The sequence below is a fragment of the Lynx rufus genome, unplaced genomic scaffold (genome assembly GCF_022079265.1).
Source record: "Lynx rufus isolate CCGP_SWC_20201006 ecotype Redwood Valley unplaced genomic scaffold, mLynRuf1.p SCAF_1, whole genome shotgun sequence".
Lineage (NCBI taxonomy): Eukaryota > Metazoa > Chordata > Mammalia > Carnivora > Felidae > Lynx > Lynx rufus.
The window spans coordinates 188,208,695-188,233,956 of NW_025814823.1; the positions used below are offsets into that span (position 1 = coordinate 188,208,695).

Below are 25,262 nucleotides of genomic sequence, written 5' to 3' on the forward strand. Positions count from 1 at the left end.
TTTGAAGAATTATTTTCAAACTTTAGATGGCCTTCCAAAGAAGCTTGTCGTGCCTACACGCGGCCGCAAGCAGGTCCGCGCCTAGAAATAACATTTATTCTAAGGGCCTCCGCGCAGGGATTCTTGGGAAGCTGTTCCCCTCGCATACTCCCCTTACTCCTCCCCTCGGTCGCCTTTGAAAGAACTAGCACGCTACGTGATTCTCTCCTTTATCCCACCTCTGAAAGCCTGACTGATAATGGGCAAGAGCGTAGACCAACCATAAAACTTTATTTCCTCTTCCAGCCAATAGAAAGAGGCGACAAGTATGTGGCTCAGCTTTTGTGACTTCCCTCGTCCCCTCACTCCTCCTCTAAGATTCAACATTTGACAACTCATCCCGCCAATGAGAAGTTCCTACTCTGCATGGGAGGGAGGGACTGACTGGGTGATAGACGCCCGCACCTGGCCAATGGAGTATCACAAGTGCGGGAGGGGTATAGGGCGCAACCAATGGCGCGGTGCCAATAACGAGCAGCAGGGAAAGGGCGGGACGAAACTGTTCAAGGGAGGGAGGGGAAGGCCCAGGGAACCAAGCAGCGCTGCTGCCGCCGCTGCAGCCCGAGCTGGAGGAGGGAGAAGCCAGGAAGAAAATGGCGGCCGTGGCTGCAGAGGCGGCAGCGACTGCAGCGTCCCCCGGGGAGGGGGGCGCCGGCGAGGCCGAGCCGGAGATGGAGCCCATCCCCGGCAGCGAGGCTGGCACTGACCCCCTCCCGGTCACGGCGACTGAAGCATCTGTGCCGGACGGCGAGGCCGATGGGCAGCAGTCTTCTCCCCAGGCCGACGAGCCGCCGCTCCCGCCGCCACCGCCGCCGCCGGGGGAGCTCTCCCGCAGCCCGGAGGCGGCGGGGCCAGAGCTGGAAGCTGAGGAGAAGCTGCCCGCTCGGGTGGCGGAGCCGGCGGCAGCCGCGCCTCAGGGAGGGCCCGAGCTTCCACCTTCCCCTGCACCGCAGCCCGAGCAGCCCCCCGCTCCCGAGGAGCGCCAGGAACCGCCGCTGCCCCAGCCCGCAGCCCCGGCGCTCGTGCCGCCGGCGGGCGGGGACTCCGCGGTGTCGCAGCTGATTCCCGGCTCGGAGGTGCGGGTCACGCTGGACCACATCATTGAGGACGCGCTCGTCGTGTCGTTCCGTCTAGGGGAGAAGCTCTTCTCCGGTGTCCTCATGGATCTGTCCAAAAGGTACTGCGCCCGCCCCAGCACGCCCCCAGGCCCGCTTGGTCCCTAGGGAGGGAGCGAGCCGGTACGACCCCTGCATCCCCGGCTCCCGCTGCCTGCACGCCCTCGGGTCCCGTGCGGCGCGGGGCGCGCGCTCCGAGTGGGGCATCAGCGCGAGCCCGGGAGAGGGCGGTCCCTGCCCCAGGTGGGCGCCTGCGAGGGCAGGTGTGTCACCAGGTGGGGGACGCGGGTGCCTGACGGGCTCGCGGAGCTCATCCCTCACCCCTGAGCCCCGTCCCTGACGTGGCCCTGGTGTACCCCCTCTGGGGGCTGGTGGGTTAACGCGAAATGCGGGAGTTTTGCGGAGAACCTGGTGCGGGGGTGGGGGGACGTTGCTTGTGGGGCACTTTTCTTCTTAACCTTTAACGAGGTTGAAGAAAGGGGTTGTGCGTTGGGTCCCCAGAAGGTTAACTGTCACTCCTTATAGGGGAAGAGTATTTGTTAGAAATGAACCTCCAGACTGTTTTTCTTACTGTTAGAACTAATTCTCACTAGATAACTGTGCAATAGGGAAGCACATTTGTCTAATTGAAGTGATGGTTTTAAGAAAAGCCTAAAGAAGAGAGATTTTTTTTTACCCTGTAATATCAAGATGGTGTGGTATAAAACTGTTCAAATATTGACTTCTAATACTGTAGATATAGTATAAATTTATGTATTAAGGGCAAGAAGGTTGAGTTCACCCATAAGCCTTTGTCTTAGTCATTTTCATCTCTGATTTAAATGTTTAAGGGCATTGCTTTAAACAGGTAAAGAAGGTGTTCTAAGTCTAGAGTAAAGTTAATCTTTTTATTCTCTTCTTTTGCAGATATGAAGTGCAGAGACTCCCATTCACGGCTCTCCATTCTGTTTCCTGCAACAGCACACACTCTGATGGGTATCTCACCTGTTTGGAAATGGCTTATTTTAATATGTTTTATTTTAAATTTCTTGTCCTCCCATCAAGATACCAGAGTCCTTTTCCTATTTGGGAGAAAAAAAAAAACCATTTAAAATACTGAAAGCGCTTGTAAAAAAAAAAAAAAAAGAAATGTTGAAGTAGGGTGTTTGGGCAGGGGGGGAAGATGGGAGCTGGAGCCTTTACAATTAATTACTTCTGTACATTGTGTAATCTCAAAAAAATTTTTTTTTGTTTTTCTTTTTTTTTTTTTTTTTTTTTGAGAATTTTGGATTAGGACTTTTTGCACTTTTGTTTTCATAGTTAGAAAGCAGAATAAGACCAGTGTGCTTTCTACTGATGCGTTTAATAGTGAAGGAGAGAGACTCAGTAGTGTGTATGCTATTGAATCAAACAGAAATGAAGGCCAGTGATTGTGTGAGAATCTGGATTTCAAATCTGCAAAAGGAAGGTGCAAAAAGGTAAGTTGTTCCTGGCAATGGAATGGATAGTGCTTTTCTCTGTTGAGGTGCTCATGGTGTTGGTGTTTTATTTTATTTTAAAAAATTTTCTTTGATAGGAAATTGCAATTTGTTGTTTGAGTTCTACTTTGCTAACCATGCTTCTTATAGACAGCAATTTCTTTGCTTGAAGGAGGTATTTTTATTGCAAACCTTTTGCATTTTAATGTTTTAAAGTGAAAGGATTCTGTCATTAAAGTTTTTTTTTAAAAGGTCGTTAAGGAAACCATATCAACCTTTCAACAAATACTTATTGAACACATCTGTGACTAAGGCACCTCTTAGTGTTTTGAATGTTATGAGATACAGTCCCTGCCTTCTGGAAGCTTATATATGGGAGGTAGCTGTTGTGGAATTGGTGAGGAAATAACAGAGTTTTTAAAATTTAGCACTTGAAGGAATTATTATTTTTACAAATGATTGACTAGTTGGGTATCTCTTTTTCATAATATAATTTGGAAAAATGGATCTGTCCATATATTTTGTAATCTGTGCTTTACCTTGATTGCATACTTGCATGTGCAGTTTGGGGTTAACTGATGATCCAGGAGATAGTCTTCATAGATTATACCATGACTATAGTAATCAGCTGCTTTAAAAACAGTTTGTATCCTATTTGAATTGGCTGTTTAATTAAACCTTTGGCTAAAAATAACAAGAACTTCCTATTGAGTGCTTATTATGTACCAGGCATTGTACCACTTGTTTTAGTCTTTATAACTCTGGTGGTATTTTTCATTTATATAGGAGGAAATTGAAGTTCATATAATTTGGCCAGTCACTGCGCCTATGGCAAAGTAAGGATTCAAGTGTAGGTTGATCTGATTCTGAAGCCTATACATTTTCTATTTTCATATTAGAAAGTTGGGCTGGCAAATTTTCTTTAAACAGTAAGTAAAGAATTGCAGATTTCTGAAATTTAGTGCCTGTCTTGATTTCAGTGGTTATATGGGATAATACAGAGGGTATGAGTGTTGGAGCCAAGCAGATTCTTCAGTCAGGTAATAGCCATGAGACCCTTCTGCTCTGCACCTTCCCCATTTCCTTAGCTGTAAATTGCAGAACACAAAGCAGTCTCTGAAGTCTTGGTTCTTGTTCAAGGAGACAGGAAAGAATTACATTTGGGAGACTCCTAAGTGCCTCAATGTATGTGCATGGTTTTCTTCAATCTTTAAAAGGGCCAGTTAATGCTTTTGATTATTTTATTCTGACATTATGAATGGTACAGAAATGTCTTTTAACGTTGGAAGAGTTGTTCACTGTGTAGAAAAGTGTTCAGTCCTAGTGTACAGCTTTTCATATATATGGATTGATCCGGAGTCTGCTTTTGTAAGCATTTGATGTTCTTCATCCTCCTGTCATTGTATTATTTTTTGCCTTATTTTTAGTTATTTGAAGAACACATTTTTGAGGAGAATCTCTTTTGTGGAGAAAAGGAATAGGACACATGTGATTGAAAAAGAAAAAAGAAAGTGGTAGTACCACTTACTGAAAAGTAGATTGATCTGGGCAGAGTGTCAGAGTAATTGGGGTCTGACTCCTGGCGCCAGGCTTTCTAGTTAACACTGTAACTTTGGGCAAATCTTTATGCTTCTTTGGGCTCCAGTCTGTAGTCTGTGAGGATAATTCATTTTGACTTTAGGCAGTTCACAAACCCAAACATTAAACAAACTTCATGCCTCAGTTTATGTATTTTTGTAAAATAAGTAGGGTGACCAGGAGGTCTGGTTTTCCTGTACCACCCCAGTTTGATTACTTCCTCCTCATATCTTCAAAGTAGCTTGCTTTGGCTACTATTTAAATGACATGGTCACCTAAAAATGAAGATACTTGAATATCTGGTTAAAAACTGCTTTTATGTAGCTTAGGATTTATGAAACTGAATACCCTTTCAGGCATTCTTTAGTTTATTCTAGGTTCCTCCACTGTTGTTTTATACCCAGCTCTCTTAGGTAGTTTAAATTACATGCCTACTCCTGATTTCATTAGCAATATGTAATGACAATAATCTAATACTAGCAGATAAAAATAATCAACTAACCCACAAATTCAGTTTGGTTTTCTTACTCCCTTTTCTTCCTTAATCTTAAGCTTTTGAAATTTTGACATAAATACATTTGTTTAATTTAGCATTATATAATAAGCATTCCTTCAGGTTGCTAAACTGTCTTAGTGATTATTTTAGAATAATAAATCAGTGGTTGTACCATAATTTTCTTTTGTATTTTATTATGGGAAATGAACCTCCTTGTATGTATCATTCTTGCTTTGACGTTTATCAATTCTTAGTCACACTCCTTTCATCATATGCCCACCTCCACTGGATTATTTTGAAGCAAATTCTAAACCTATTTCTTTACCATAAGAATTTTGGTATAGATCTCTGAAAAGATAAGGACTTTAAAACCATAATTGTACTGTTGTTACCACAGCCCAAATAATGGCAGCAGTTCCTTTCTATTATCCTGTGGCCAGTCAGTGTAAAAATTTCATAGTGCATCTCAAAATTAACATCTCAGTCAGTATCTAAGTTTTGTTCAAATTAGGATCCAAATAAAGTTTATACTTAGTAATTGGTTGATGAGTTTCATAAGTTTTTCTTTGGTAGTTCTCTTGCCGTTACATTTATTCCCTTGCAGTTTGTTAAACCGTTGACTTTGGCAGAACTTTCCACATTCTGGATTTTTTTCCAGTTGCATCCCATTGGATGAATTTTCATGATTTTTAAAAGTAGTTCTTTTCCTTCAGGAGCAAACTGAAGGTGCAACAGCCACGGTCCCCTCAGGACCTCTTTTGAAATCCTCTCTTCCCTAGTTTGGGTCAGTAGAAATGATACAGGTTATCACTTGCCTGCTTGCACACTGTAGACCTATCGCTTAAACACACTTTCAACTTTAATAATTCCAAATATAGAAAAATTTAACCAGTGAAGATTTTCTGCAGAGGGCAAAAGGCTGCAGCCCCAGTTTCTGAAAACGTAGTTTCAGCCTTCTCAATCCCTACCTGAAGGAACAGTATATACCGGGACCTATGGTTTCTAACTACACAGAGGGATCATTTAAATTGTTTATTACTGCTCTCCACATTTTAAAAAGTAGTTCTAAAGCTACTTTGAAATCCTGAAAAATCTCTCTGAATTCCATTTTATTTGATCTGATATGAATTAAGGAGTCATGAAGTAAATGTTTATGCTTAAAAACCCTGTGCATTTTAATTTTGTGGTACATGCTTATTAAAAGTTGCAGCTAGTTACATTTTAGACTTGACCTTTTACAAATATTGACTTGTGTGTGTCTATGGGGTACTGTTGCATTAAAAAGAATTGAGGTGATTTCTTTAAAAAACTTCAGATTTCACTAAGTTCTTAAAACAGTTTGTAGAAAATTTATTTGTTTTTTTTTAAGGAAATATAAACCAAGACAATGATTTTCTTTCTTTACAGAGACCATGAAACGTATGGTGCAATAGCTCTACTTTTGGTGGGAAAAATATACAGCCATTCTGGTGAAGCAGTGAGTAGTGGTATTAGTAGCTTATATTAAGCATCCAGGTTGAGAATTTAGGTCCTGAAGTAGTATGCTTGAATGCTTGTGTTGAGTTGTACATATTTAAAACACTTAAATTTTTATTTTATTTATTTTTTTTTGGTGATTATACTGCTTATATCCCAAGGTGTTGATAAAAGGTTCCCATAGTAAGATAGCACAGAGGCAAGTGCCAACTACTTTCTGACCGAGACAGTTTTAGGACACCCACTACTAAATCAATATATATGTTGTATTGAGAGTGCGCTCTTCCATAGCATGTTGGACTGCAAGGATTTTCTTTTTAAGAGGTGATAATTGTTGGACATTAAAAACCTAGTTTGAGTGTAAAGAATCCTGTAACATCATGCTATTAAAAACAGATTTTAAAGCTAAATTTTATAAACTAGATAAACTAGATGTAGACACAAACTATGCCAGGCGTGTTTTATTGGACTTGGGGTTTCTAATGAGGCTAATTTTCAGCCTTTTATATGTAAGACAGACCATACTTCACTATATACTGTTTTAAAGCAAAGTTGTTGATGAAAATCGGCTTAATCTTCCTAAGATCTGCTTTTCTGTGGGGAGCTATTAAAGAGTTTGTGTAGTATGTGCTCATCTTCTCTGTTATGGCTGAGTTGATGTCACATTGATTAAAAAAAAAAGTTCTTCATAGTTATTTGTGCCTATGAAGTACATCCTTATTTCTTGATATTGGCCCTGTTCTTCCTAAATTCCAGATTGATTCAGGCACACATTACCAGCAGAACAGAGCTTGCTCTAGTTAGTGTCTGATCTTGCAAGAGAGTAAGTGGAGGTTAAGTTACACTGGGTGGATTTAACAGAATGTTTTTGCTAAACATGTTGGGCAGTGGTTCTCCAAACAAATGTGCTTAAGCTCCAATTTGCAGTTTTAACAAGATGATTCTGATGCAGGTGATTCTTGTACCATATTTGGAGATAACTAATATTTAAGGAGTGGTTTTGCCAAAATAGTAGGACCATAAATTTGTTAAACCTGTTTTAAAAGTTACTGGTTAATTTTGATTGGGATGTAATTACAAAGTAAGCAGTACATGTGGAGATGGGCCACTTGGGTGGCAAATCTAGATCCTTAGTATAGAACTGGCAAATAGGTATCCTAAATCTGGTTACCCACTAGAAATTTAGTAGTCTATAACTTTTATCTTTTTTCCTTGGACCAGTTTTATATAGTCACCTTAAAATAGAACAGTGGTTTTTAGCCTTTTAAAACTCATACCTCCAAAATATTTGATTTCGCTGTCTGCATATTCCCATCTTCTAGGAAGGTTGCCAATCTTTACTTTCTGTAATTAACAGTAGCCACTATGTATTTCCCACTCTTAAACTAGGTCCTAGGCCAAGCACTTTGTATACATTGTTTTCACTCGACTCTCTGGAAAATCCAATGAAGTAAATTCTGCTAATCCCCATTTCACAGATAAAGACACTAAGGCTCAGAGAGATTAAATAAATTGCCTGAAATTCTAAGTGGTAGATATTAGTAGGTAGTTTACAGATGTCCTTTTTGAACAATATGCAATTCTCTAAGATTGGAAAATAATCATGGTCTAAATCTAATACACTTCACTGTTTTTATCATTACCATTTAGCTTATGATTTTGATGGGGTGGGTAGAAATGATAGATTCCTTGTTCTTCTCTCAACCGGGCAATAGTTGCTTGCTTTTAAAATGAATTGCTGGGGGCGGGGGGGTGGTGCCAGGTGGCTCAGTCAGTTAAGCATCTGACTCTGGATTTAGGCTCAGGTCACGATTTCAGTTCAGGTTTGTGAGTTCAAGCCCCGTGTCGGGGCTCGGTGCTGACAGCGCAGGGCCTGCTTGGGATTCTCTCTCCCTCTTGCTCTGCCCTTCTCCTGCTTGTGTGTGTGTGCTCTCTCTCTCAAATAAGTAAACTTAAAAAAAAAAAAAATGAATTGCTTGGAGCGCCTGGGTGGTTTGGTTGAGTGTTTGACTCTTGGTTTCGCCTGGGGTTGTGATCTTAGGGTTGTGGGTTCGAGGGCTTCACATCAGGCTGAGAGCTGAGGGTGGAGTGGAGCCTTCTTGAAATTACATCTCTCCTGCGCCTCTCCCTGGCTTGCTCTGTCTCTTAAAAAAAAAAAAAAGGGGAATTGCTCTTCACTCCAATTTAGTGAATACTTTGGGCATTTTTGGAAATGGGGTTGCTTCATATATGGTCCTGGGATGTTTTGCCAACTACTGAATAGCTTAATTGGAAAATAATTTGAAGACTAAAATATTGTAAGTTGTTGAACAGCCGGTTTTTGGTAAAATACGAATAGAAAAATAAATTGAATAAATTGTCTTAAAAAAGTGTTGAGAAATCATTTAGGCCTCTGTGTGGTGGACCCCATTAGACATAATACAAAAGAGATATTAAAAGTACTTAGAATTCATAATAGAAAGTTTGCAAACTGATGAGTGTTCACATTAATGAAAAGGATCCTTTGATACCAGTGTTCATTTTCTTGGGAAAATGTCAACTGTGTTGCTCCACGTGATGTATAAAAGTGAAGTCAAGATTTGTCTGCTCTTGACTGGTGTTGAGCAGCCGACTTGACACATGCTTCCTGAGTTCCGAGCCCTTCACTGGGCTCCCTGCTGTCAGCACAGAGCCTGCTTTGAATCCTCTGTCCCTCTCTCTCCCCAGCTTGTGCACGCTCTCTCAAAAATAAACATTTAAAAAAAAAATCAAGAGTTTACTATTAAGGAGTTAAATAATTTGACTACCATACAGATGTTATTACTATTTTTACTTTGAAAAAGACTGAAGCATATGGGCGCCCGGATGGCTCAGTCAGTTAAGCTTCTGACTTCAGCTCAGGTCATGATCTCGCAGTTTGTGGGTTCGAGCCCTGCATCAGGCCCTGTGCTGACAGCTCAGAGCGTGGAGCCTGCTTGTGATTCTGTGTCTCCCTCTCTTTGCTGCTCCCCTGCTTGCACTATGTGTCTCTCTCTCAAAAATAAATAAACATTAAAAAAATTAAAAAAAAAAAAGACTGAAGCATAAGTTTATCCATAGTTCTCTCCATCTTTATTTCCAAACTTAGTTATCCAGGTAGGTTTTTAGAGGATTGGTTGATGGTACATGATTGGGAGCTTAAAATCGAAATTATTAGTGTTTAACTCCCTGACCCCTCCAAAAGCTATCCATATTTTATAAGAGGGTTGAATAGACTTTTCAAAGATTGAGTATATTTTTTTTTAATTTAGATGTTATTTAAAAATTTTTTTTTTTTTTTTTTCAACGTTTATTTATTTATTTGGGACAGAGAGAGACAGAGCATGAATGGGGGAGGGGCAGAGAGAGAGGGAGACACAGAATCGGAAACAGGCTCCAGGCTCTGAGCCATCAGCCCAGAGCCCGACGCGGGGCTCGAACTCCCGGACCGCGAGATCGTGACCTGGCTGAAGTCGGATGCTTAACCGACTGCGCCACCCAGGCGCCCCTTATTTAAAAATTTTTATGCAGCCTCCCTCCCTACCAGTTAATTTTAAAAGATATTTCCTGGGATTCTAGTTCATAATTGGTGCATGTTTTGTTTTTCTGTTGCTAAAGTCATCCTCCCTCCCTCCTTGCCCATTTGGGTACCCATAGTCCCTGCAGATTGCTCTTTTAATACTTGTAGTTTTTAATTAAAAACATGATCCATATTCACTTATATTTAATAAAATGAATACATTTTAACTTTAATAGTTACCATATATTGTGCCTACTTACTATGTTCTAGGCCCTAAGGTGAGCGATTATGCATATTCTCAATCTAGATGACAGTTCTTTGAAGTTACTTAACTGCAGTTCCAGTATCAAAAAAGCTCTTAAAACAACTTTTTTGTTACTTTTTTGGTGACTATTTCATCTATTTATCTATCAAACCTTTACATCTACTTATCCCATTTAGTGTGAATTTTCTTTCATTTCATTGCTGAAGTATTAATATGCTTGATGATAGGCTGCTTGTTATCTCAAAAACCAGAAAAATTCTGAACTGGGAAGCCTGTCTGTCTCCACAGGGTTCTGAAAAGAGCGTATGGAGCTGTCAGCTCCTCCTCTCCCTTAGTGGGGAGTGGAGGTGGAAGAAAGAGGATAAGTAACTTGATGAAACGGAGGTAGTGGTCGTAGCAGCAGCAGTGAGGAACCTGACTTTGGTTAACTGCACGGATTCATGTGCTGGCTCTACTACGTACCAGCCGTGTGATCGTGGGAAGATCACTTAACCCTGTCTAAAATGGGGACAGGTCTAACACTTCACTAAAAGCGTTGTGGTGATGAAATCAATTAGTGAAAATAAGTATATATTAGAATAGTTGTTAGCATATAGTAAGTGCTATATGTATTAACTAAGTGGCAGATGTAAGCAATATGGGTTTGCTTGACTAGACACTCACCGTAAATCCTGTTATGTTGCAGTGTAATCTTTACCTTTAAAACACCTTAAAAGGACCGTAGAAGCTTCAGGTGATATCTGTGACGTATAACTTGGCCTTTTAATAAAGAAGAGTGACATTTACATTTTACTAGGGAATGAGTAAGTAGGAGATGCTTGCAAAATATATGGTGTGGTGTATTTTTTTTTTTTACGCACTGCCGCTTGGGGCAGATGGCTTTTGAGGAAATTTTGGGCTTTGTCATGAAGAAAAAGATACAGTCTCAGAGAAATTTAGTCCTTATAGTGTTTCTACTTACTATATACTTTTAAAACATTGAATAGGGCTTAGCTTTGAGAATGACATATTTCAGTGAGGGAAAAGAATATAATTTTGTGCTTTTCTTTACACTTATTAAATGATAGAACCAGACTAGCATGGCTGAGCCTGTTTTTATTTTTTTAAATTTGTTTGAGAGAGGGAAAGCACAAGCAGGGGAAGAGCAGAGGTGGGGTGGGGGGGGCGGGGAGAGCTGGACCTTGGTCCTGTGACTGTGAGATCATGACCCTAGCTGAAACCAACAGTCAGTTACTTAACTGACTTAACTGACTGACTCAGGTGTCTCTGAGCTAAAGTTTTATCAAAATGATGGAGACACTTCCGATCCCATCACTGTACAATCAGAAGCCCTCATTGGTCTTGTCCTTTTTGGGGGGGGGCAATTAAAAAAAATGTTTAGTTTTGAGAGTGTGAGTGGGGGAGTGGCAGAGAGCAAGAGAGAGGGGCAGAGAGAGAGAGAGAGAGAGGATCCAAAACAGGCTCTATGCTGACAGCAGAAAGCCCAACTCAGGGCTGGAACTCAGGAACCTCAAGATCATGACCTGAGCCAAAGTCAGATGCTTAGTGGGCTGAGCCATCCAGGTGCCCCTTTCTTGGTTTTGTTTTTTCAACGTTTATTTATTTTTTGGGGGACAGAGAGAGACAGAGCATGAACGGGGGAGGGGCAGAGAGAGAGGGAGACACAGAATCGGAAACAGGCTCCAGGCTCCGAGCCATCAGCCCAGAGCCCGACGCGGGGCTCGAACTCCCGGACCGCGAGATCGTGACCTGGCTGAAGTCGGACGCTTAACCGACTGCGCCACCCAGGCGCCCCCTTGGTTTTGTTTTAAGTGACTAGTTTTCTCCCTTCACCATCCTCTCACCGAACTTTCATAGCAGTGCCCTCCCTCATGCACAGTGTCTCCGGCATGCGTTCTCTTTCCGCCAGATGGATTATCTTTGTTACTGCCTGTGTAAGCTGAATTCTTACCTCTCTCCTATGGAATAGGGAATCAGGTTGCTCTGTGGTGACTCCTAGTGCATCTGGTCATCTGCTGATTTTTTTGTGACACCTGTTCACTGTTTCACTGTTTCTCTCTCTTTTCTTTCTTCTTTCTTTCTTTCTTTTCTTCCTTCCTTCCTTTCTTCCTTCCTTTCTTCCTTGCTTTCTTCCTTTCTTTCTTTCATTTTTCAGAGATAGAACAAGTGTGGGAGAGGCAAAGAGAGAAAGAGGGAGACATAGAATCTGATGCAGGCTCCAGGCTCTGAGTTGTCAGCACAGAGCCTGGCCTGGAGCTCAAACCCACCAGCTGTGAGATCATGACCTGAGCCGAAGTTGGACACTTAACTGACTGAGCCACCCAGTCGCCCCAGTGTTTCACTTTTTTAAACCAGCTTAAATTGGTTACCAGCATTCACAAATGGGTAACTACTTTTTACCACTCCCTGTTTCACTCTTCAGTAAATCTGTCTAGGTCCTTCTCGGTGTAGGCCATTTCCTACAAAGCTCATTGCCTGGTCACTAATCCACTGTGATTTCTTCCCTCTCAAGTCTGTAGTTTCTTTTGGCAACAAGTATTACATTCTGGTCTTGCCTACTGAAGTTGGGTTCTAGAACTGAGGCTTGGCTTTATACTGTGAATAATTAGCATAGTTGTATCTGAATATAGATTTTGTGCTTAGTGGTACTTGAAGTGCATTTGTTGGCATTTCTGCTTAAGTAGGACAAGTTTTTGTTTTTAAGTAGGCTCCGCATCAGTGTGAGGCTTGAACTTATGACCCTGAGATCGAGAGTTGCGTGCTCTACTGACTGAGCCAGCCAGGTGCCTCCAATTTTTCTTTTTTATGTACCTTCTTTGCTTAAATGTTTTGGTGGAGTTGAGGTGAACTAAATTTAAGATTATACCTTTTAAAAACTAATTTAAAAAATTTTTTTAATGTTTATTTATTTTTGAGAGACAGAATGCAAGTGGGGAAGGGGCAGAGAGAGGGAGACACAGAAGCCGAAGCAGGCTCCAGGCTCTGAGCTGTCTGCACACAGCCCGATGCGGGGCTCGAACTCACAAACTGCGAGATCATGACCTAAGCCGGAGTCGGGCGCTTAACCGACTGAGCCACCCAGGTGCCCCAATTAATTTTTAAAACCTTTTTATCTTAAAATAATTTCAAACGCAGCAGAGAACTCTTATAATAAGCCCTTTATCTAGATTCACTAATTTTTTAGCATTTTGCCATGTTTGCTTTATTATTCTTTAAATGTATTTTTTTCTTGAACTATTTTGAGAGTACGTTGCATACATCATTGTCCTTTACCTCTTAATACTTGTGCATTTATTTCTTAAATCAATATAGTTTTCAAATCCAGGAAACATTCACAGAAGACTTTAATTTGCAGCCCATATTTCATTTTGTCAATTTTCCCAATAATGTCCTTTAAAGCTTTTTTCCTCCTCCAGTAAATGACCATGTATTGTATTTAGTTGCCATATAAAATAGGCTACATGTAATAGGGACTTTTCCTCAATATTGGTTTGTCTGATAGTTGCTTACGTGAGGTTCAGGCTATACAGGCAGGGCGGTGTTCTCAGGGCACCACGTCTGCAGGCACATAATCCTTATTTGCCCTCATTGGTGCTGTTCACTTGGATTGTCCTCAGGTCAAGGTATTGTTCTGTTATTCCTCAGTGTAGTGACTCTTTCCCTTGCACTAATCATTCCATTACTACCATGAAAATATACTGCTCATCAAACTTTTCCCTTCTGTATTAGGTAGATATATAATTAAAAATTCTTTTTAAATTTTAAAAGGCGCATATTGTGTTCCATCCTAACCAGTTTTAAGTGTGTAGTTCCGTAACTAGTGTTAAGTAGGTTCACGTTGTTGTGAAACAGATCTCCAGAACTTTTCAGTCTTCTAAAACTAAAACTCTAGACCCATGAAATAACTCCCCATTTCCCCTTCCCCCAGCCCCTGACAACCACCATTCTACTTTGTTTCTCTGAATTTGACTGACTTAGATGTCTTATAGTGGAATCATATGGTATCTGTTTTGACTTACTGCACTTAGCATAATGTCAAGGTTTATCTTTATCTATGTTGTAACATGTGACAATTTATATTTTAAGGGTGAATAATATTCCATTGTATGTACATACCGCATTTTATTTACCCATCTGTCTTTTGATGGGCACTTGGATTGTTTCCACTTCTTAGCTATTGTGAATAATGCTGCTATGAACACGGGTGTGCAATTATCTCTTTGAGACCCTGTTTTCAGTTATTTTGGATATATACCCAGAACTGTGTGTACAGGCGTGAAGTTTTAATTTTGGGGGGCTTAGAGGCACATTTTTATTTTGTAAAATTTTCTGTTGTGTACAGCTTATTAATTTCATTTGTCCTAAGATTAAATTTTGACATGATAACCAATCTCCAGAGATGTAATGTGAACCAAAATCGTGCTTTACGGTTTCCTCCTTTATGAGTTAGCCTGTTGCTAATTTAAGGAAGAAGTGATTTCTGAAAACATCTACTTGACTTGAAATAAATCAGGATTATTATTTTTCAAGTGGTTAACTGCATATAATTTTTTCCTACTGTAGATTCTTTAAGAGAACATAATTCTGGGAAGGAAAAGTTTATTTTTGTTTTCTGTTTATTGGAGGGAGGTCTGGTTCAGCCAGAACATTGGGGTCTGTCTCAGCTAACCTCCTGAATTATTTTCTGAGTGTTGAATTCCTCAGGACCCCTGTTTGCTTGCCTAAAATAGTAATACCTTAGTTTTTTGTTTCTTTATTTTTACTGTACAATATTTTTAAAAGAATTTCCTCCTACAGTTGGAGCTTGGCAACCAGAATTTGAAGGAAGAAAATGAGAATCAGTTGTGCACTGTTAAACTGTTGTAAACAGGAAGGAAAAGAGTATAATCCTAGGTCAGAGATGAGGTGATTGAGGTTGCTGTGAAGTTAATGCAGATAAACAAAATACCGGCATTTAAAAAACACTTTCAGAATAAGAGGTAAGAGTTGTTGGTAAACATTTTTTGCTTTGTTTGAAGTGTTCCTGTGGAAAGGGAATTTGAATGATAATTTTTACTCTAAGAAGTGATGCCTAATTTAGGTACAGGATTGATTGGTAATGCTAGAAATCTTAAGCAAATATCATAATTTTATTAGTGGGTGATTAAGAGCTTCATTTAGTCAAAGCTAGAATCCTCCATGGAATTCAGACCTCTAAAGTAGAACCCAAATATAGAAAACATTCTTATCATTCCTCTAATAGTCACATTTTGAATTTTGCTGTATTAAATACTTTATATTACATTGGTTTCACCTTTACATTAGCTGAGGATACTTTTCCTTTCTTTCTTGCCTTGACAGAAAATAACAAGCACCAGTATTCTCCCTCCTCAAGATTTTGGCATTCATTACTCCAAAATTATTAAGAAGATAACTAGTTTTAAAACTTAATTTTATAGATTCACAGGAATTTGCCAAGATAGTTCAGAGAGGTCTCTGGTGTACTTCACCTGGTTTTCCTCGGAAGCTATTTTTATTTTTATTTTTTTAATTTTTTTTTTTTCAACGTTTATTTATTTTTGCGACAGAGAGAGACAGAGCATGAATGGGGGAGGGGCAGAGAGAGAGGGAGACACAGAATCGGAAACAGGCTCCAGGCTCTGAGCCATCAGCCCAGAGCCCGACGCGGGGCTCGAACTCCCGGACCGCGAGATCGTGACCTGGCTGAAGTCGGACGCCTAACCGACTGCGCCACCCAGGCCCCCCAGCTATTTTTATTTTTTAAAAAAGTTTTTAAAAGATTAAAAACCAAATTTTTTTTAAGTTTATTTTGAGAGAGCCAGCTTAGGTGGGGAAGGGGCAGAGGGAGAGAGAGAATCCCAAGCAGACTCTGATAGTGCAGAGCCCGATGTGGGACTCAAATTCACAAACCACGAGGTCATGACCTGAGCTGAAGTTAGGTGCTGAACCGACTGAGCCACCGAGGCACCTCTTTAAAAGATTTTTTTTGTTTTTATTATTAATTTCTTTAAAAGATTTTTTAAGTGATCTCTATACCCAACATGAGGCTCGTGACTGAGCCACCCAGGCACCTCTTTAAAAGATTATTTTTATTTTTATTATTAATTTCTTTAAAAGATTTTTAAAGTAATCTCTGTACCCAACATGAGGCTCAAACTCACAATCCTGAGATCCAAAGTTACATATTCCACCAACTGAGCCAGCCAGGTGCCCCAGTAGCTTTTTTTTTTTTCTTAATTTTTTTTAAAGGTTTACTTATTTTTGAGAGCGAGAGAGAGTGAGCGAGCAGGGGAGGGGCAGAGAGAGAGGGAGACACAGAACCTGAAGCAGAATCCAGGCTGTCAGCTGTCAGCACAGAGCCCACTGCAGGGGCTTGAACTCACAGGCCATGAGATCATGAGCTGAGCCAAAGTTGGGATACTTTACTGACTGAACCAGCCAAGGTACCCAGGAGCTATTTTTTTTTTTTTTTTTTAAATTTTTTTTTCAACGTTTATTTATTTTTGGGACAGAGAGAGACAGAGCATGAACGGGGGGAGGGGCAGAGAGAGAGGGAGACACAGAATCGGAAGCAGGCTCCAGGCTCCTAGCCATCAGCCCAGAGCCTGACGCGGGGCTCGAACCCACGGACCGCGAGATCGTGACCTGGCTGAAGTCGGACGCTTAACCGACTGCGCCACCTAGGCGCCCCCCAGGAGCTATTTTTAATTAAGCTATAATACCTGAATATTTTTCCTTTAGAGTTTTTGGGTAGTGGTTAAAGATTACTGAAAATAGGTAAGGGTTAGGATGAGTCCCTGATACATTAATACCTTCGTGCTGCACAAAGAAGGGGTGAGGAAAAGAGGAAAGATGTTTTGTGTCTTATTTATTACTCAAGTATTTGTGAAAAGTTCTTTTAGAAAAAGCTCAGGCAAGGGATGTTAGTCAGCCTTCCACCTCTCCGTGATTGAAGTCTTCCTCTGCTGAGGTCACCCTTTGAACACTCAAAGGAGACCTAAATACCTTCACCTTAGAAAAAGCGAAAGCAAAAGTTCTTGTTAAAAATTTAAATTCTGCTTTCCACCCTAGGGGAGGGTCTTAGGATTGTCTTGTGGCAAGGGCTTAGGAATCTCCATTTTCAACCACCACAGAGTATTCTGTTGCAGATTTTGAGAAATTAGATTTTGTGATTTTTTTAAGACATGACCTTTTTTTTTTTTTTTTTTTTAATCCATGCCCAACCTGAGGCTTGAACTCATGACTCTGACTGAGATCAAGAGTCACATGCTCTACTGACTGAGCCAGCCAGGTGCCCCAAGAGGGTATAGTTTTGTAGCTACTTTATATTCTTACTAAGGTTATAGTATCGTAAATTAGTGGTTTTCAAACTTTTGAGCATAGTTACAAATATATTTTATGTGAGCATCTGTATATACATACATAGATGAAATGGATTCATTGCAGTTTCATATATTTACACTCTGATTTTAAAAGTTTAAATCATAGTTGTGATCCTAGAAATTGATATCTCAACCAGCATCTCCACGTTACTAAGTGTTGCCCATGTTAGGGAGACGTATTAGGGAGACAACTGAGATGGAGTGGTACATTGATACCCCTTTTCTTCTTAAAGTGATTTAATCTTTCTGGTCCTTTGAGAAAGTTTCCTTAACAAATATTTTTCTGCTTTTGCCAGTCATGCACCACTCACAGTTATCAGCTTGGCTCCCCCCACCTCCACCCCCTCTTTCGGTGCCATATTACACAATGAAGTGCCTTCCTGTGTTAGTAAAAAAAACATTTAATGCTTGTATTTTATATGCTTAAGAGGGAAAGGTGAGGGGAAAAAACCCAGGTATGAAATTAATGTTTTTATTAAACTCTCAGGAAAAATATCAGATTCCACAGCTTATTTGATATAAAGTTCTAAAATAATTGGCTAGATCATCCCACCTCGAGATTATAAATTAAGGTTATAGAAATGTTCCTTAAGTCTAGTAAATTAGTTGAAAATAGGATCAAATTAATTAAATGAAGTAAATTTTAGTCAAAAATGGCTGACATTTTCCTGTTAATCCTTACCTGAATCCTTAGTGGTAGGAAATAGTGTTACCCATTTACACAAAAAATGTATCTAGTGAGGTTTAGTAACACCTATGGATATAGAGTTGGTAAGAACAGGTGTGAAAGTTTACCTCAGACATTAGGATGATTATGGTTTTAGTTATGCCTAATAAAGGAATGGCATGTTTTTTTTGTTCCACTGTGAAAACACCATGTGAGAGTGCAGGGGGGCAAAATGATAGCTTCTTAAATGTTAGAAATTTTATTGCTAATACCAGTTGTGGTTCTCACCTTAGATAAGTTACATTGTTTTATATAGCTCTATGTTAAAATCCAAGAATCACCTGTCTTGTTCTGTCATCTTGAAAAAGTGGTCATTGAGCATATAAGAGAACAGGCTAAATGCCCAGAGTGCCTTGCAAGTAAATAGGAAGCCAACATTAAGTACCAGATACTAGAATAGAAAGCCACTTGGCAGAGTCTGATAGAGGAGAGTGTCCTTTGTGGATTAGCCCAGATTCAAATTTGTCCCACCCTAGGTAAAAGCTTTCCTCTTCCTTTGTAGTTTGTAAGTATTTCTCTCAAACTGTTGGTTTGTGGTCACCAAATAGAAGACTTCAGGAAGAAAATGATTTGGGTGTTAGAACCAGATAGAACTTAGTGGTGTTGGCTCTTACTGTATCCCTGTCCGCGTTTGGGTGTGTTTATAGTCCTAAGAATGTAATCTCAACATTTCTTCCCAACAGAGATACTCTGAACCCTTTGGGGGACATAAGGACATTTTAGAGAGTAGAGAGTATGAGAACCAAGACTCATTCTCATGAAAAACAGACATGTAAAACATTTGCATCTTATGAGTTCAGGCTGCCTGAAGCCAGTCCGTGGGTTCTAAGCACCTCTGCCTTAAAGGATTGACATTAGAATTGTATTCACTGGTATTCAAACAGCATCAAATAGTGCTTAAAAGTAATGTGTTAACATGTATATGATGACATTTTTTTGGTAGTGTGACTTTATTTTTATGTGCAGGAGTCTGAGTGTGGCAAGTTTAGCTTTAAGAGTTCTTGATGTTTAGCCCAGGAGGATTAAACCACAGTGATTTCTAAGTCTACATGAGAAACAAGGTTATGTTGACCCCTGTTTTATTAGAAACGGAGAATTGTAAAGATTCGTGTTCTGTACCAGTGCTTTGCAAATTTGGTCGGGACCAGTTTTAAAATCCATGTAATGTGTCATATTACATAATATGAGGTTAAAAGTATTTAGTGAAACTGTGGCGTAAGTGTCTATTTATATATGTATACATGCATGTATACATAAATGTTTTAGATTGCAGTGTGAAAATATTTTTTTAATGTGTGATGTGTGTTTTAAACAGTTAGAAAGCCACAGCTCTATACCTGTCTGCTTGTGTGCTAACTTGAGCATCTGAATGTCTCATATTTTTATGATTTTGCGGGGCAGGAGGTAGATGAAGGGCTGAAGAGTTAGGGTGCAAGATGAGTTAAAGGAGCACAGCTGTCTTTGAGTCTTTAGTGATTAAACAAAGTTGAGATGGGGTTTTACTGATTCAGTGTTTTGGGATAGTTAAGGCTGAATTTGTTTTGTGAAGCTTTTGAAAGCTCATATAACCAGAGAGAGATATGTATGTTGCAGATTCATAGTCGCATTTACTAGACTTGTCCGTAGTCCAGCGAATGTAATATCAAATGTCATTTCATATTAAGCTACCTGATAGAATGAATGCCTTTCTGATTCAAGACTGAAAGGTCTATTTTAAATAATCTCCGTTATTCTGGCACTGCTTAGAACAATCGTTTGAGTTTATAGCTAGACATATAATCTGTTTAGCCCTAAGATATGGGACCAATGAAAAATTGAAGGGCTTTGGGATTTTGGGGGTGAGGTGGTCAGTTGGTATTTGTTTTTATTCTTTAATATGAAATAGTTTTCAGGAAAGCCATACAAACAAACATTAGGTGTTGTTGCAGTTTAAGAAACTGAATCTTAGACACTTACTTAATGACTTCTTTTTTTCTTTCATTTCTTTCCAAGGTTTGGGCCCCATGGGATCCCTGTGACAGTATTTCCCAAAAGGGAATATAAGGACAAACCTGAAGCCATGCAGCTCCAAAGTAATACATTCCAAGAAGGGACGGAAGTCAAGCGTGAAGTGAACGGTGCTGTTCCTGATGACCCTTCTCCAGTCTCGCCTCCCGAGCCGAGCCTGGCTGAAAGCCTGTGGACTTGCAAACCACCACCTCTCTTCCATGAAGGAGCACCTTATCCTCCCCCTTTGTTTATCAGGGACACATATAACCAGTCAATACCTCAGCCACCTCCTCGGAAAATCAAGCGACCCAAACGAAAAATGTACAGGGAAGAGCCTACTTCAATAATGAATGCTATTAAACTACGACCCAGGCAAGTCCTGTGTGACAAATGTAAAAACAGTGTTGTTGCTGAAAAAAAGGAAATTAGAAAAGGTAGCAGTGCAAGTGACTCTTCTAAATACGAAGACAAGAAACGGAAAAACGAAAGTGTAACTACTGTGAACAAAAAACTGAAAACTGACCATAAAGTGGATGGGAAAAACCAAAATGAAAGCCAGAGAAGAAATACTGTGGTTAAGGTTTCCAGTATTGCTCACAGCAGAGGCAGAGTAGTCAAAGTTTCTGCTCAGGCAAATACATCAAAAGCTCAGTTAAGTACTAAAAAAGTGCTCCAGAGTAAGAACATGGATCATGCAAAAGCTCGGGAAGTGTTGAAAATTGCCAAAGAAAAGGCACAGAAGAAGCAGAGCGAAACCTCTACATCCAAAAACGCACACTCAAAAGTCCATTTCACACGTCGATATCAGAGTCCTAGCTCAGGTTCCCTTCCACCCCGGGTTCGTTTAAAACCACAGAGGTACAGGAATGAAGAGAATGACTCTTCTTTGAAGACAGGACTTGAGAAAATGCGGAGTGGCAAGATGGCACCCAAGCCCCAGTCTCGCTGCACCTCCACCCGCTCAGCAGGTGAGGCCCCTTCAGAAAATCAGAGTCCCTCAAAAGGCCCCGAAGAGGCCAGCAGTGAGGTTCAGGACACCAATGACGTGCTTGTGCCTGGTGAGCGGGATGAACCACAGACACTGGGCAAAAAGGGCAGCAAAAGCAGTATCTCTGTTTACATGACCCTAAATCAAAAGAAACCTGACTCTTCCAGTGCTTCCGTGTGTAGCATTGATAGCACAGATGATTTGAAATCCTCCAACTCTGAGTGTAGTTCTTCTGAAAGCTTTGATTTTCCTCCAGGCAGTATGCATGCACCTTCCACCTCCTCCACTTCCTCCTCTTCAAAGGAAGAGAAAAAGCTCAGTAATTCCTTGAAAATGAAAGTCTTTTCCAAAAACGTCTCTAAATGCGTCACACCAGATGGCAGGACCATATGTGTAGGGGACATTGTTTGGGCCAAGATCTATGGCTTTCCTTGGTGGCCAGCCCGTATTCTTACTATAACTGTGAGCCGGAAAGATAGCGGCCTTTTAGTCCGACAGGAGGCCCGTATTTCATGGTTTGGGTCTCCAACAACCTCTTTTCTTGCTCTTTCGCAACTCTCCCCCTTTTTAGAAAACTTCCAGTCACGCTTTAATAAGAAGAGAAAGGGCCTGTATCGCAAGGCTATCACAGAGGCGGCTAAGGCTGCCAAGCAGCTGACCCCTGAAGTGCGGGCTCTGTTGACACAGTTTGAAACGTGAACATGGACAGTAAGGTAGGCAAGAACCATCGGAAGGCGCCACAGATTTTCTAGTCTAGTTAGGAGTAACTTCTACAAAATAGCTTGGCCAAATTGGAGAGAGAAATTGTACTCAGTTGGCTGCTTTTTTATACTTACCTTGTAGCCATTTTTAGACTGAGAAGCTAAAATTGAACAAGCAATCAATTTGTCTTAAGGAAGTGAGATTTCAGCAGTGTTTTTCAGTTTTGAAGTCAAACCATCCCAAGGCATAGGAGCCATAGCCTCAACTGAAAATGAATTTTTGCAGGGACTGTTAATTGCCATTTGTACCTTGTACTGTATGTGTGTATATTTATATATATATATACACACACACATACATATATGTGTGTATATGCATACATACATATATACATACATACACACATACACATATATATGTATGTGTGTATATATATATATAAGATAGAGCCTGTCACTATGTGACACAGGTTGCATATTTGGGATTGCAGTAAGGGCTGGTGAGCTGGGGGCGGGGGGTGGTAATAGTGTGGATATTTAATGACGTCTTGTTTTTAATTAATGAACACTTAGCCTTTCTATGTGCATAATGGCGCAAGAGTTTGATACTTAGGTGTTTGACAGACTGAGATGCTTGCTATTCAGTTGCAGACTGGGGAAAGAGCCCGGTATTTGGGGTTAAGACTTTCAAGGCTGACTAGGTTTTTGAATCATCACTCTTTTGTCCAATGGGGATTTAACAAAAACTTTCAAATTTCTGGTTTGGGAGTTTAGGTAGGTTTGTCTTTGGATGTGTAAATAGTTGATTGCTAAATTTGGTCAGATTTCTCCTGACTGGTTGTTCCTAAATTCTTAGGATACGTCCTGGTAAATTACACTTTGTGAATTAATTGTCATATGTGTAATTGTTGCATTTTGGATGTACCTAATTTGATAATTTTTAAAAGATATTTCCGTTTAAGGTATCTGTTTGCAGGTCAGAAAATGAGAAAATGTAATTGTGTAATGCTCTGAAATGTAAAAAAAAAAAAAAAAGCTGTAAATAAAATCGACTAAATCCAAATTATTTGTGTGTGTTTCTCAAAAAGCTTTGAAAAATTTCAAGATGGTAGAAAATTATTTGTTAGTGTGTAGAGGAGATGAAAAAAATCAAACTTTTATTTTCCTATTTGTCCTATCAGAAAATACCTGAGTATAGATGAAATTCAAGTAAGTGATCCTCATAATCTTAAAATGAAGTTTTATAGCATATAGGTCTGATGTGCTTCTAGATTTGAGACACTCTTCCCGCCAATTTCTCATAAACGTGTGGGGTTAATTTTCCTCATTTTTAGCCTTAATATTTCATCACATGGTTCTTGTAATTACAACCAGTCTCTCTTCCACCTGGTCTTCTGCCTCAGGTATCCTTGCTTTTGGGGCTAGTAATTTAGATCACTATTTTTCTACATGGTCCATGTAGATTTAACTTTCCATTTTTAGCTTTTCATTGTTAGTGAAAAATAGATCTGATTGCCTGTGGAGGCAAGTTTATCCCAAGACTTTTCAAGTTGCTTTCATTTTTTTGTGTGTGTCTAACTTACTTTTAAATTTGATGCAATATCAATTTGACATGGAAAATTGAAAATTTTAAGTAGAGCAACTTTTTGTGTAATTCTAAGTAATCCAATTTGAAATCTCTTAGTTACCTATGGAATTAATGGAGATTAAAATCCATAATCTGTCAGCTTCCTTAAGGTTATGGACTTCTATGATTTATGCACTGATTTCTGCAAAAGCAAGTAGAATTTCTTCTGGGGAACTCAGTCAATGCTTTTTGATTATAATAAACACACAATTGAAAAAAAACAATGTTGCACTTGAATAGAACATATTCTTTCCTGCAAACAGAAACAACTATACTATTTTTAAAATTCTTTGATTATAACAGGTTGAAAGACGTTCACAGCATGATTGAGGGGTTTTAAGGAATTAAAATATTTTTTGGGGTATTTGTTTCAGATTAATGAATTTGTTCATTCAGATATTTTTGAAAGTTTGAAATCTAAGGTTCAGAAAGATTTAAACAGGGCAAAGCAAAAAGTCCCTTAAAATATGTAATTTCAAGGTTTCATGTAATGATCCAGGTGAGTTTTATCTTAACGCAGTGGGTTTGACTGTGGATATTGCTAATAAATAGTCAGAAGCTTTGGCAAATGTGCTCTGGTTGCATAAACCGAATTTGATTTATTTCAGAAGCCATGGAGAAAAAGAGTAACAAAGTCCTGGTTGTTGAGTAAAATAACATCCAATTTTATGTAGTCCATACCACTGAGGGAAAGGTTGAAATATAATCAGTAATGTGCATGATCTCTAATTATGTTGCCAAATACTCCCTCTGTTTTAAACTGTGGCACTCTTCATTTGAAGTTTCCATAGGGGAAGAAACTTTAAAGAACTGCTTAATCTTAAAATCTGTATATTCTAAACACTAACCCAACAGCTGCATAGTAGTGTTTCATTCAAATGGAGATTAAAAAAAATTTTGAGTATAGTTGACACACAGTGTTACATTAGTTTCAGGTGTACAGCATAGTGATTCATTTTCTCTGTACGTTATACCAAATAGAAATTTCTTAAACAGCTTAATGTATCCAGTAGAGATGGAGATAGAGTTGAATTGGATCATTGTAGCCATTTTCCTTTTACATTTTTCTTTAAAGTGGTCAAGAAGGAGGCATGTACTCTTTGTATGGAGATAACCAAAAGTGGTTTTTTCCCCTGGCAGAGAGAAAACTAGGCTTAGGCCAAATCACATCTCCAGTGGTCTAAAAAAAAGTGGCTTAGAATAAGGGATTAACAAGGGGAGAAACCAAGTAAAAATAAGAGGTGTAACAGCGAAAGATGTCTTTATTTTTAGAATTGGTCAGAAATTTAAAGCATCAGAGTATTTTTCTCTAGTTTCCCAGAACAGCCAAGTGTTAATCTAAAAGGGGTATCTTTTCGACTCATTTATAGATGTGGAACCAGAGATCAGCAAAATAGGGAAAGTAGAATTCATTAGTCTGGAGCCCACTCATATGACTTGATGGACATGTATGTCCTATGTGCTTTTGAAGGGAAAAATCTATGAATAGTAACTTTAAGTTCATACTAAGTAGAATAGACAAGAATATAGGTATGAAGACAGACTGAAGGCAAAGAAAATGAAAGTGCTACCAAAATCAATTAAATGTGTATCTTCATTAGTGGGTTTGAGTTTCTAACTTACAAAATATTGACTTGCACCCCTATTTTGAACAGGTCATACTTAACGTTGGTTATGTTGAAGGAAAGATACACATTTGCATTCCTTTACCTACATATACAAGTCCTTTATATAGAATAACTGAATTGGGAATTAGAAAACAGGCCTACCTCAGATACTGGGTTCGGTTCAGACCACCCAATAAAGTGAGTCATGAATTTTTTGGTTTCTTAGTGCATATACAAATTATTTCTATTCTGTTACAGTCTGTTAAGTGTGCAATAGCATTGTGTCTAAATAATGTAT

General features: G+C 39.6%; 1 protein-coding gene across 18 annotated transcripts in view; it reads left to right on the forward strand.

Moving 5' to 3' along the window:
- Window positions 1-363: 363 nt before the first annotated feature.
- The window catches only part of PWWP2A (PWWP domain containing 2A), a 35,733-nt gene continuing 10,834 nt past the window's right edge, over window positions 364-25,262 (forward strand). For 6 of the 18 annotated variants that reach the window (XM_047091638.1, XM_047091539.1, XM_047091555.1 and 3 more), the window contains exons 1-2: window positions 364-1,216; window positions 20,045-21,009. In XM_047091638.1, coding sequence (XP_046947594.1) covers window positions 633-1,216; window positions 20,045-21,009 — 1,549 coding nt within the window. In that variant the 5' untranslated portion in view covers window positions 364-632. The other 12 variants (XM_047091513.1, XM_047091503.1, XM_047091521.1 and 9 more) reach the window with 9 other exon arrangements.